Source organism: Acinonyx jubatus, chromosome B4, assembly GCF_027475565.1.
Source record: "Acinonyx jubatus isolate Ajub_Pintada_27869175 chromosome B4, VMU_Ajub_asm_v1.0, whole genome shotgun sequence".
NCBI classification, from domain to species: Eukaryota; Metazoa; Chordata; class Mammalia; order Carnivora; family Felidae; genus Acinonyx; species Acinonyx jubatus.
In genome coordinates, this window is record NC_069387.1 from 87,973,652 (window position 1) to 87,985,824 (window position 12,173).

The 12,173-nt window shown below is 36.9% G+C and overlaps 1 protein-coding gene across 2 annotated transcripts in view; it reads left to right on the forward strand.

The window, feature by feature from the left end:
• XPOT (exportin for tRNA) overlaps window positions 1-12,173 on the forward strand; it is a 36,378-nt gene that overhangs the window by 1,323 nt on the left and 22,882 nt on the right. Inside the window, exons 1-6 of one of the 2 annotated variants that reach the window (XM_053226452.1) lie at window positions 1,906-2,045; window positions 3,739-3,801; window positions 5,744-5,826; window positions 9,010-9,066; window positions 9,753-9,822; window positions 10,558-10,776. In XM_053226452.1, coding sequence (XP_053082427.1) covers window positions 10,558-10,776 — 219 coding nt within the window. In that variant the 5' untranslated portion in view covers window positions 1,906-2,045; window positions 3,739-3,801; window positions 5,744-5,826; window positions 9,010-9,066; window positions 9,753-9,822. Of the gene's footprint in view, window positions 1-1,905; window positions 2,046-3,738; window positions 3,802-5,743; window positions 5,827-9,009; window positions 9,067-9,752; window positions 9,823-10,557; window positions 10,777-12,173 lie in introns of those variants that run through there. The other variant, XM_027071330.2, reaches the window with a different exon arrangement.

Genomic DNA, 12,173 nt, shown 5'->3' on the forward strand with positions numbered 1-12,173 from the left:
TTAATACGGAATTCACAGAAACTCAGATTTTCTGAGTATGCAGTTTTCCAAGGAATCATTAAATTTTCTTTTCATTTTTGCAGGGGTGAGGGAAGAAAACCTGTGTTTTCCAATCTGTTCACATGCCCATTTTTTAGTATAGGATAAATCTAGACTACTCCAAGTAGTCCCCTTCCTGTGGCAAGCTCTGAATTCTAAATAACCTGTTGAGGGCCCACTATGTGCCAGGCATGCTTTACATGTCTTATCTCATTGAAGTCTTAACAGCTTTATGAGGTAGATGGTCTCTTTCCCACTTCATAGAAAGAGCTGTCTTTTTCAGATTTCCTAGTTGTCCATGTGGCCCTAGTTTGAAAATTACTAGATTGGGGTACAAATCCAGGTATTTCCAAACCCAAAGCCTATGTTCTACTATGTCTTAGAGGCATAATGGTGAATATTTGAGACAGTTCTTTCCCTTCAAGATTATGGAGAGAAAACAAGGAGGCAGCGACAACATATCAGCACTTAAGAGGGGCGTTTAATCCAGTTTAGGAGAATTGGACAATAGGGGTCAAAGAAGTTTTCTGGAAAGAGGTGACATCTAAGCTGAGTTTTGAAGGACAGGCAGGGGTTAACAAAGTAACAAGAAAAGAGCAGTGAGTGCAAAGATGAAAGGCCAAATACCACTGGCCTTGCTGGGTTCAGCTGAAGAATAGTCATTCAAAAGTGTGTGCACCTTAATCCTGAGGGCGGGGGGTGGGGGGGCTACACTGCCTTGCTGTAGTCTGCAAGTATCTAGAAATAAGAAAGGGCTGGACTTTACTCTCCAAGGGTTCTCAGCACATAACCCGATTTATCATTTGTTTCAGGCAGGCCCTGGGGAAGACAGAAAAGCATATTGTAGTTGGGGTCCTCTAACCTAGATCAGATCCTGGCCTCACCACTCCCAGAAAGGCTGTGCACCCCCATCCCAGGCCTTTAGTCTCTTGGTTTCTTTAGGCTCTGATTTTCTCTTTGGTTTATGATAATTAAAACACCCCCCCCCCCCAAAAAAAAAAGCCCTACAGCCTTTTTATGTGAGCAGTAGTCCTGGTTTTTCTACCTCATAGGTATTGAGAGGATAAATGTGATTTTCACATCATTTAGAATTTGTTCCTTGTTTCCTCAACTACATGGTATCAAAAACCAAGTAGCCTTTTGGGACTTAATCATATTCTTATTTGAGAACGTTAGACCATATTGTGAAAAAGTGCATTGCTTTCCAGAGACTAAATATTCTTAAGACTAGTCAGGATTAAGTTCTTTATCAATTTTTATAGCTACTATTAAAAAATGTTTTGTGAAATAACATTTCTAAAAGTGGCTGTCAAGAGAGTCTGTTGTTTAAAAGTTAAATGCCTGGTTTTTCACTCTTCCACTTCTCTTTCATTTGACTTCTCTTGAAGTACTTGGTAGACACTCCAGTAAGGATATTGAACTCTGAGGTCACTATTTAGCCATTCTGAGTTCTGTATTTTTTTTAAGGTTTGTGATATTGACAAATGGAAAGGGGCAAATTAGTATAATAAGATAATCTAGGCTTGTCATTTTTTGGTGTAGTCACACAGTTGTACTTTTAAGTACTGGAGGTAATAATATTGCATAAATTAGATACTTCTGTTTAGAGATGAGTTACTTCCTATATTCATGATCTTAAAGAAAAATTTGAGAACATCAGTGATATGTTAGATTTTTAGAAATTACACATTTGTGGAGTATTTAGTATTTCTTCTAAGACAGGCTCCTTTAGTTGTAATTTTGGATAGTTTTCAAAAGTTCTTTTAACATTTAAACTTCTTTGCATAATGTTATCCACTTGTGATATTCTGGATAAGCCTTAATTTTGTTTATCAAATGTTTTCTTTCAACTTTGTGTGTGTGTGTGTGCAGATGTTTGTGGATTCTTCTGTGGGATCAGAGGGCACGCCTATTGTAATCAGAAAACTCCAAGAATAGCAGCAGGAATGGATGAACAGGCTCTTTTAGGGCTAAATCCAAATGCTGATTCAGACTTCAGACAAAGGGTAAGTTAAGTCAGCTTAATCATTTTTTAAAGGTTACTACAGATTTGCATTAGAGGACTTGAATTAAAAAAAAAATACATCTGATGATGAAGATTTCATTTGAGTAGAAAATGGAGACAGATTTGATGTACTTGAATATATTCTGAATATACAAACAGCATTGTGATTTGTGTTTTAAAAGTTGGTTTAACAAGTATTGAAATCCCATGTGTGATTCAAGGCAGCTCTTTATGTCACATCAGTCATTGTTTCTATTTAGTTTAAAAGTTGTAATGCAAAGACTCTTCGAAGAACTTTTCCATAGTGACAGACATGCGTATTTTATCTTTCTATTGCCTGGCTTGGTCTGATGTTAATGATACTTAACATCCTTGTTATTTAGTCCAGGCAGACATGTAAATTAGCAGTTAGAATATGCTATGTCTTAGGTTACATTAAAATGGTCAGATGACAAGGAATCCATGGGGCGCTGGGATATTTGGACAATTAAATATAATGTAGGCTACACCTGTAATCATGGCTATAGCTGAATGATAAAAGAAGAATCTAAAGAGCAAGCCTATAATTACATTTGTTAAAGATGTGGGTGTTTTGAAGTATAGGGTAAGTGGAAGGAGAATCATTTTCTCTTTCCACTTCTCATAGCAAAGGATATTTTTTACAAATGAGCTAAATGAGGTTAACAATCTCACTAAATAGTATTGCAGTTTTTGTTGTGCTTTTAAGCAGAATTTTCTTCGTAGTAAAAAAAAAATCTCAAGTAGTTTCTAATATGGTTTCATGCCTCTGCTGTTGAATAAGTAACAAGCCCTCCACATTGAGGGCAATAACAGGAATTGAGATTTAAATATCTGGCTAGTTACAAGATACCTAACAAACTAGTTAGGACATCAAAAGACATTTAAAATTATGTTTTCTCTGTGTAGACAAATTTCTTTCCACAGGAGTTTAAGCTGCCTTACCTTCAAACCCTTAGTCACATAGTTGAAGTATCATAGATGTTTACCTTGGTATTGTATGGCTATGATTAAAAGCCTTTTAGAATTTGTTATTATAGTCTTTTGTGTTATTTTATTTTATGATCCCTTTTGGAAATTATTCATTTTTTATTAAATACCACAATCCAACAGATTAAAAAAGTTTTTTTAAATGCTTATTTATATTTGAGAGAAAGAGAGATGGAGTGTGAGCGGGGGAGGGGTGGAGAGAAACAGAGACAGAATCCTCAGCAGGCATCAGGCTCTGAGCTGTCAGCAGAGCCTGAAGCAGGGCTCAAACCCACAAACTGAGAGGTCATGACCTGAGCCTAAGTCAGATGCTTAACAGACCAAACCACCCAGGTACCCTCTCCCAACACATTTTTTAAATGTGTAATTATTTTATTTTTTGGAGAAGTAAACCTAATGCATTGTTAGTAGTTTTAATATAAAGTTATGTTTTTATCATTAAAATTGAGTTCCATCAGTCATAGGCATATATTAAGCATCCAAATTCGGGTTTAATTTGATCCCCTTAAGCCATCCTGAGTAATGGAATTAATTAGGATAAAAAAGAAGGAATCTTAAAGAAAGTGAGTTCTAATAGTTCTGATGCTGGAAATGAGTAGTTGGGACACTAATTCAGTTTGATTGTAAGATAACTGTGTGCCAACCCCATTTCTTAGTTGTCTGGCTATAGTTCTGTTTTTCTACAGGGGCAGTAGCTGAAGTGCCTCTGTTGCCACTTAGAAGCAGCAATCTAGAGCATTAGAAAAAAGGTATGAAATAAAAGAAATAGGTGATAAAAGCTTTGACTTGTTCATCATTGCCACAAAATTTTATTTTAAAATGTTGGTAATGCATGGATTCAGAGTTAAAAGACTTCAGTTAAAAACTGGAAACTTTCAAATTATTTTCACTTTTTTAATGGAATCGCTGTCTTTGGCTTAAAACTTACTAGTTAAGGAAACTGGTAGGTCAGTGATATACTGAATCCCCCCCGCCTTTTTTTTTGGTAAGTGATACATTACGTGGTAATGCAACATACATGATTGACTTCCACCTTGTCCTTAAATGGGACAATAAATGTTCCTAAAGGAAACCCAACGTTTCATGGAATATTGTTAGACAACAACTGAACTAGATTCTTTGCAGCAGCCTGGGTTCTTCTGGTCTTAATTTTCAAAGAGAGCCATTATTTATACTTGTGGGAGCAGCCAGTGAGACCACATATGAAAACCCATTCCCTAATCCCTCACTGATACAATTATAATAAAAGAATATCACTTAAATATGGTAGCTTTTTGGCTTTTTTTTTAAACCTCTAACCTAAAGGAAAAATTTTACATCTTGATTGTGTGTATGTGTGTGTGTACAGACATATATGAATAAATATTTATTTAAAAAAAATTTTTTTAACATTTATTCATTTTTGAGAGACAGAGACAACATGCGTGGGGGATGGGCAGAGAGAGAGGGAAACATAGAATCTAAAGCAGGCTCCAGGCTCCGAGCTGTCAGCACAGAGCCCGACGTGGAGCTTGAACCCACGAGCTGCGAGACCATGACCTGAGCCAAAGTCGGATGTTTAACCGACTAAGCCACCCAGGTGCCCCAAGTAAATATATTTTTTACACGTGTATACTGTGTGTATGTATATATGTGTGTACATATATACACATGTGTGTATGTATATATATATATATACATAGTATACACATGTACACACATATATATACACACACATGTACTCATATCTGTAACAAGACAATTTACGCAACATAATATGTGCAGTGTACTGATATTGTGTCATTTTTTTGATTGCTGATCAAGACCTATACAATTTATTTCATCACTATTGGAGCACAAACCATAGCTTTAAAAATATTTACTAATTAAAATTAGGTTCCTGTATTACGTAATGTTCTTTCTACGTCATTTCAAGGTTTATATCAGTCATTTCAAGGTTTATATCAGCTTTAAAATTATCTAGCACTGTTTTTGTGTTATTTTCTTGGCTGTTTGAGGTACTTTTCACAGCTCACTAGCATTACTATTTGTCCATTGTCCTACATGACATCTGTATCTGTTGTTGATGCCAGTTGAAACAGGCTAATGGAAGAGTGGCAGAAGTCCTTCCCATTTTCCCAGCAATCTAGTAAGGAGCACATGGACTTGGTGCTTCATCCATCTTGACTATACTTTTGAACAAAGCCCTGAATTCTCAAGCAGAGAAATACAAAACATTTCCTAAAGCTTTTCAATTGTTAGTACTTTTCCAAAATTCATATCATGTAATTGGACTCTAATTTTGTAATCACCTCTTTAATAGCATATTTGCTATTAAATAGGAAAAATGCCCTTTATGTACCATTTTATAATTACATATACCTCAGGAACACAGCACTTGATAAAGCACTTGTGGTTTTTCTCTTAATGCTCTTAATTATTCACGGAGGTCTGCAGGGCATTTTTGTGTTGTCTTCTTTGCTGTAAGGAAACAGGAGTATCTAACTAATAGAATTTGCTTTTTACGTAACCTTTTTTCTAGGAATGATCACTAAGTTGCACATACTTAGAAGCCAGTATTTTAGCTTTTTTTTTTTTTTTTTTTTAGGTGGACTGATTTGTTTTTGGTTTGCTACTCATAGAATATTTTAGTATCAGTAAGGCACTGAGACTGACCATTCCACATGTGTTTTCGGCTTTGTAATCTTACAGGCCCTGGCCTATTTTGAGCAGTTAAAGATTTCCCCAGATGCCTGGCAAGTGTGTGCTGAAGCTCTGGCCCAAAGGACATACAGGTAATTAAAACAAAATTTGCATGACTTAGAGGAATTTAAATTTCTGTGAACCTGATAGGACTCTTAAATTTACCTGTATTTGGAAAACGTTTCCATAAAAACATTTTATGGCTTGTGTTTTGGAAAACCATTCAGTGTAGAAATGAGAAAAATAGTAAACCAATAATTTGGCCATTTCAGCATTGACTTTTCAGTAAGTCTGTCTTTTGCCGTATGCTTTGCACCCGATAGCAGATCCCAGCAGGAATACAGTGCAGTAAGAACTTCCTTATGATGGTTTTCTAAAAGGTTGGCAGAGGAGGTAGTCATAAATTGTATGTATCTTAAGTTTTTATTTTAATTTAAAGTATACAAAAAATTTAGAGTGTATACACATTCACTTACCAGCTTCTTTATATTAAATCAAGCTCTTTCCTTTATGTATATGCCACTAGCATTCGCTTCATCATTCTTACATTGATCACACCTATAATGCATCCTCTACAGTTTCCACTTTGGATCTCCAGTGGATTGAAGAAGTTAGATGTTTTACTTAGCCCCACCTCTCCAAGTCTTCTAGTTATCTAGCCCACATCGAACATGCAGAAGGATTTTCCCTTTATAATAAAATTTTTTTAATTTTTCTTTTTGTTTGTTTATTCACTTAGAGACAGCACAAGTGGGGGACAGGTGGAAAGAGAATCCCAAGCAGGCTGTCTGCACCATCAGCTCAAAACCTGACCTGGGGCTCAGATTCACAAACAGTGAGATGATGACCTGAGCCAGTCAGTCACTTAACTGACTGAGCCAGCCAGGTGCCCCCTTTTTAAAAATTTTATTTTAGGGGTGCCTGAGTGGCTCAGTCAGTTGAGTGTCCCAGTTCTTGATTTTGGCTCAGGTTGTGATCCCAGGATTGGGGGATTGAGTCCTGTGTCGGGCTCTGTGCCGATGTGGAGCCTGCTTCAGATTCATTTTCTTTCTTTCTCTCTCCCTCTCTCTCTCTCCCGCCACCTCCCTCCCTCTCTCCCTGTCTCCCCCTCTCCCTCCCCCCCCCTCTTTCTCTCTCTCCCTCCCTCCCTCTTCTCCTCTCCCCCCAACCCCCTGCTCCTCCCCCTGGCTTGGCATACGCTCTCTCTCTCAAATAAATTTTGAAAACTTAAAAAGGAAAAAAAAATTATTAAGAATTTTTATTTTAATTCCAGTTAATTAACATGCAGTGTTATATTGTTTCCAGGTGTGCAATATAGTGATCACCCTGTGCTCATCATGACAAGTGCCCTCCTTAATCCCCATCACCTATTTAACCCATTCCCTTAGCCACCTCCCCTCTGGTAATCATCAGTTTGTTCTCTATAATTAAGAGTCTTTTTCTTGATTTATGTATCTCGCTTTTATTTTTTCCCCTTTGTTCATTTGTTTCTTAAATTCTGCATATGAGTGAAATCACAGAGTATTTCTCTTTCTGTGACTGACTTCACTTAGCATTGTACACACTAGCTCCATCCATGTCGTTACAAATGGCAAGATTTCTTTCTTTTTTATGGCTGAATAATATTCCATTGTGTATATATACCACCTTTTATGCATTCATCTCTCAGTGGACATTTGGGCTGGCTATTGTAAATAGTGCTGCTATAAACACAGGGATGCATGTATCCCTTTGAATTAGTGTCCTAAGGTTTTTCCTTTTTGTAGTGTGACTTCCTGTGAAGCTTTTTAAAGCGTTCAGGTTAATTTTTACAAAAATCGGAACTTTCATACTCATTTCATTAGTTTATATAATGGTTAACTAAGTTACTTAACTGAAAAAGACATACAATTGACATAGTAAGGCGTAGGGAAACCCAGCTGACTTAGGGTAAGCAGACAACTTGCTGGTGGCAATAGATGCCCCTGGGTGTTAGTGATGGCTTCTAGCTGGCATAGTCGACATGCTGTGGCTGTGAGTTGCCACCGTTGACGGTTGGAACCAAGTACTCCACGTAAGAGTTTATTTCGAGAACATCTGTATGCCTTAGAGGATATAAGATCTGGCTTTTAAAAGGATTTCTGTAGTATATTTTTCAGTGGAAACCTAAGTCTTTTATAGTTCAGTTAAGGCTTCAGTGTCATCCATGGTAAGAATAGAAACCTTAAGTTCTCAGAAGAGGTGGTAATTAAACCTAACTTAATTAAAAGATTGTTTCAACTTCTTGTGTGTGAAATTATTTTGTTAATTCATGTAGTCTAAATTAAGATACTGCCTATTCTTGTATTTACCAGTTAGCTTTAGATATGAAAAATTGTTCAATGATTAAGGCTGGCCCAGACAAACTACACTAGATGAACAGATTGTTGTTATTGCTGGTATTTTTGGTTTTGCTTTGTTTATTTATTTATTTTGAGAGAGAGAGAGTTGAGAGCAGGGGTGGGACAGAGAGAGGGAGAGAGAATCCCAAGCATGCTCCGCCCTGCCACCGCAGAGCCCTATGGGAGACTCGAACTCACGAACCGCAAGATCATTTGACCTGAGCTGAAACCCACTTGAACACTTTAATCGACTGAGCCACCTAGGCACCCCAGTTGTTCTCTAACCGGATTTTGTTAGAGATTGTAGTTGACTCAATGCAGCTCTGCATCACCCCTAGAGAGACCCTTGAGAGTAGAAAATTGGTAGATAACTGATTTTTGCTCCCTTCTTACAAGGGCAGTGTATCTGTAACTTGGTTTTCTGCATGAAATTTTGAGGCTGAACTACCAGTCCGGGTGACACTGCTCGTTTTGGATTTGGTGCAATGGAGTTGTCTAGGGTTGAATTTTAAGTATGATTTCAGTTACTAATCTCTGTTTGAATCAATCTCTGGGTATTTGACCATTTGTTATTCTACCCCTATTCTAGCCTTTCTGTTGTAAAGTGTAGGAGTTGTGACAGGAATCCAAACATCTAGAATTTAGGGGGAATGCCTTCTGTTTGCAAAGCAGTATACTTAAGGTGCATCTTAATTTTTGTCATCATTTTGCTTATCAGATTTAATGGAAATATTCAGCATTGTATAATATTGAAGTTCTAAACAAATGGATATCCGTGTAATATATGGGATCAAGAGGTAGAAAGGAAGCCAAAGGTCTCCTTTGAGAAACTTTTCAGCTGTTTCACTAGTATTTTACTTTTGATTTGTTTTCTCTCATTCTGTTCTAACCTGGTTTTCCTTTTTTCTTTTTCAGTGATGATCACATAAAGTTTTTCTGCTTTCAAGTACTGGAACATCAAGTTAAATACAAGTAAGGCTTTTCTCACTGTTTTGACTCTGAAATTTGTGAGGAGAGACCATTTTCTAAGTTAGTTTTTTTCTGGGAAAATCATAAGCTGTAGGTTGAGAGTGCATAAGTCACATCCAGTTTATAGATGTGTTTTGATTTATCCCAAAGTGTTTTAAAAATACTGACTTCATTGGTTACAATAAAAAATCCAGACATTTCACACAACAAATTAGATTTCAAGCTTCTCTGGAAAAATCAGAAGATCTAGCAACGGCAAACCTGTTTCCTACATGATAACTCTGTTAGAGGTTACTGGCAGTGTGGCCATTTGCATTTAGAAACCTGCCTCAATTAAGCAGAAAACAGTGAATCGCTGCTCAGAGGACCCTTAGTTTGCCTGTCGCTTTATTTTGTAAGTCACAGACCTCAAAACATAGTCATATTTCCATTTGAAAAATTCCACAGCTACCATTTTATTTTCACGTGAGCTGAACCTTAAACTAAGATCAGTGGTTGATATACTGCCTACCAGGCCCACCCGGTCTTTTCTTTAAAGCCATGATGAGAAGCATTATCAATTTATTTTAGGAAGTTTTAAGTAATTGAGTGTTACATAGATTTTCCCTTTCAAATATATGAGGCTGTTACTTTTTAAACCACAGACACCAAATACAGGCGTTACTATTTTTCTTCTCTATTTTGGACAGATACTCAGAGCTAACTACAGTTCAGCAACAACTAATTAGGGAGACGCTCATCTCTTGGCTTCAAGCTCAGGTAAACTAGTAATTTTATTCCCTACCTCAAATTGCCAGATATTTAAATTTTTAGTTTTGTAAGAGTTTAGAATTTTACCTCAGAAATGTTGGACATTTATCCTCCATTTGATCCCATAGCTCTTTTAGAAAGTGCTGATTTCAAAGATCATGGGTATAAGAAAGCCTCGCAATAATTTAAAATTATATCAATAACTGAAACTGTCATGCTTTCCATGACACATTGTTGAAACTTGGTTTTAAAATAGTTTGTTGTTGTTTAACTACTTAACAGAAACAGATACTTTGTTTACTTTTAAACATGAGCCCTCCTGGACAGCCTCTTTACAAAAAGGGTGGGGGGGATCTTAGAGTTTTTTGTTCATGTTGTGTTCTTTTTTGTTAATTTTAACTAATCTTAACATATAAAGTAGTAGTTATGTAGGTGGAATTTTTATTTTCCTTAAAGAGCAAACAGCTAGAAGAGAAGCAGTTAGTAAAAGGAATAAGTAATAAAACTCTACATGTGAAACTTTTCTCTAAAAGTGTGAGAAAGAGAAGTAACCATCTTTGTTTGACTGTTTTCCACCTGGGTAATCACTTAAATACTTTGGTAATTTTTAAGCATATTTGTTGCATAGCTAATCTAGACTGTGTAGGGGTTTGGTGAGTTTTTGTCTATCGATGATAAATAGGAAAACAGTATGAGAGTTTCCAGTTTACATTTAATTTCAAGGACAATTTCTCTGTTTGTCAGATGCTGAATCCCCAACCAGAGAAGACCTTTATACGAAATAAAGCAGCCCAAGTCTTCGCCTTGCTTTTTGTTACAGAATATCTCACTAGATGGCCCAAGTTTTTTTTTGACATTCTCTCAGTAGTGGACCTAAATCCAAGGGGAGTAGATCTGTACCTCCGAATCCTCATGGCAATTGATTCAGAGTTGGTGGATCGTGATGTGGTGCATACATCAGAGGCAAGTAACTTCCCATTAATTGTTAGTTGATTTTTTTTAAGTTTATCCATTTTGAAAGAGAGAGCATGTGTGAGAGAATCCAGTTCATGAGCGCAAGAGGGGCAGACAGGGAGAGAGAAAGAATCCCATGCAGGCTCTGTGCTGAGCCCAATGCAGGGCTCAGTCCCAAGACCGTGAGATCATGACCTGAGCTGAAATCAAGAGTTGGATGCTCAACCAACTGAGCCACCCAAGTGCCTGTAATTGTTAGTTTTTAATGAAGATTTTGTAGGAGGTGATGGGCACATAATAAAAAAAGAGTGGGATGTCTCTTTTATTCAGAGACACATTGTCTTTTTTTTTTAATTAAAAAAAAAATTTTTTTTAACGTTTATTTTTGAGACAGAGTGCAAGCAGGGGAAGGGCAGAGAGAGAGGGAGACACAGAATCTGAACTGGGCTCCAGGCTCTGAGCTGTCAGTACGGATCCTGACATGGGGCTCAAACCCATGGACTGTAAGATCATGACCTGAGCTGAAGTCAGATGCTTAACACACTGAGCCACCCAGGCATCCCTGGAGACACGTTTTCTTTTCTTTTTCTTTCTTTCTTCTTTTTTTTTTTTTCTTCAGTTATTTATTTTAGTAATCTCTACATTCAAGATGGGGCTCAAACATCCCCAAGATCAAGAGTTGTATGCTCTTCCAATTGAGCCAGCCAGGTATCCCCAAATTTTTGCAATGATTATAAATTCACCCATTTTTAATTTTGTTCTACAAAGGAACTTGAACTGGCTTTTTCCCCCAAGTGTATGTTGAAATTAGAGTATTACTTTAGAGGGTTGTTTGGTTTTTTTTTTTTTTTGGTTTTTGTTTTTTTGGTGGTTTTGGGTTTTTTTGTTCATTTGTTTTGTAATGAGGCAAGTACTTTCTCCAATGAAGTACACAAATTGGTTCTCTTAGGAATTTTTGAAGCAATGCCGTCTGTATTAACTCCTGCTATATAGTTAGTGAGGAGGTATCGTTGCTTATCAATCTGTGCCCTTTATTCTGTATTCTCCATTACACAGCCCATCACCTTAGTCTTTATTTCTTCATTATCTGATATAACTTTTCTCCTTATTCTTTCACTTTTTTTTAATGGTTTATTTATTTTGAGAGCACGTGGGCAGGGAAGGGCAGAGAGAGAAGAGAGAATCCAAGCAGGCTCCGTGATGTCAGTGCACAGCTTGACACAGGTCTTGATCTCACAAAAAAACCGCAACATCATGACCTGAGCCAAAATCAAGAGTAAGAGGCTTAACTGATTGAGCTACCCAGGCACCGCACTTTCTCCTTATTCTTTTTTTTTTTTTTTTTTAATATTTATTTATTTTTGAGAGAGAGAAACACAGAATCTGAAGCAGTCCAGGCTCTGAGC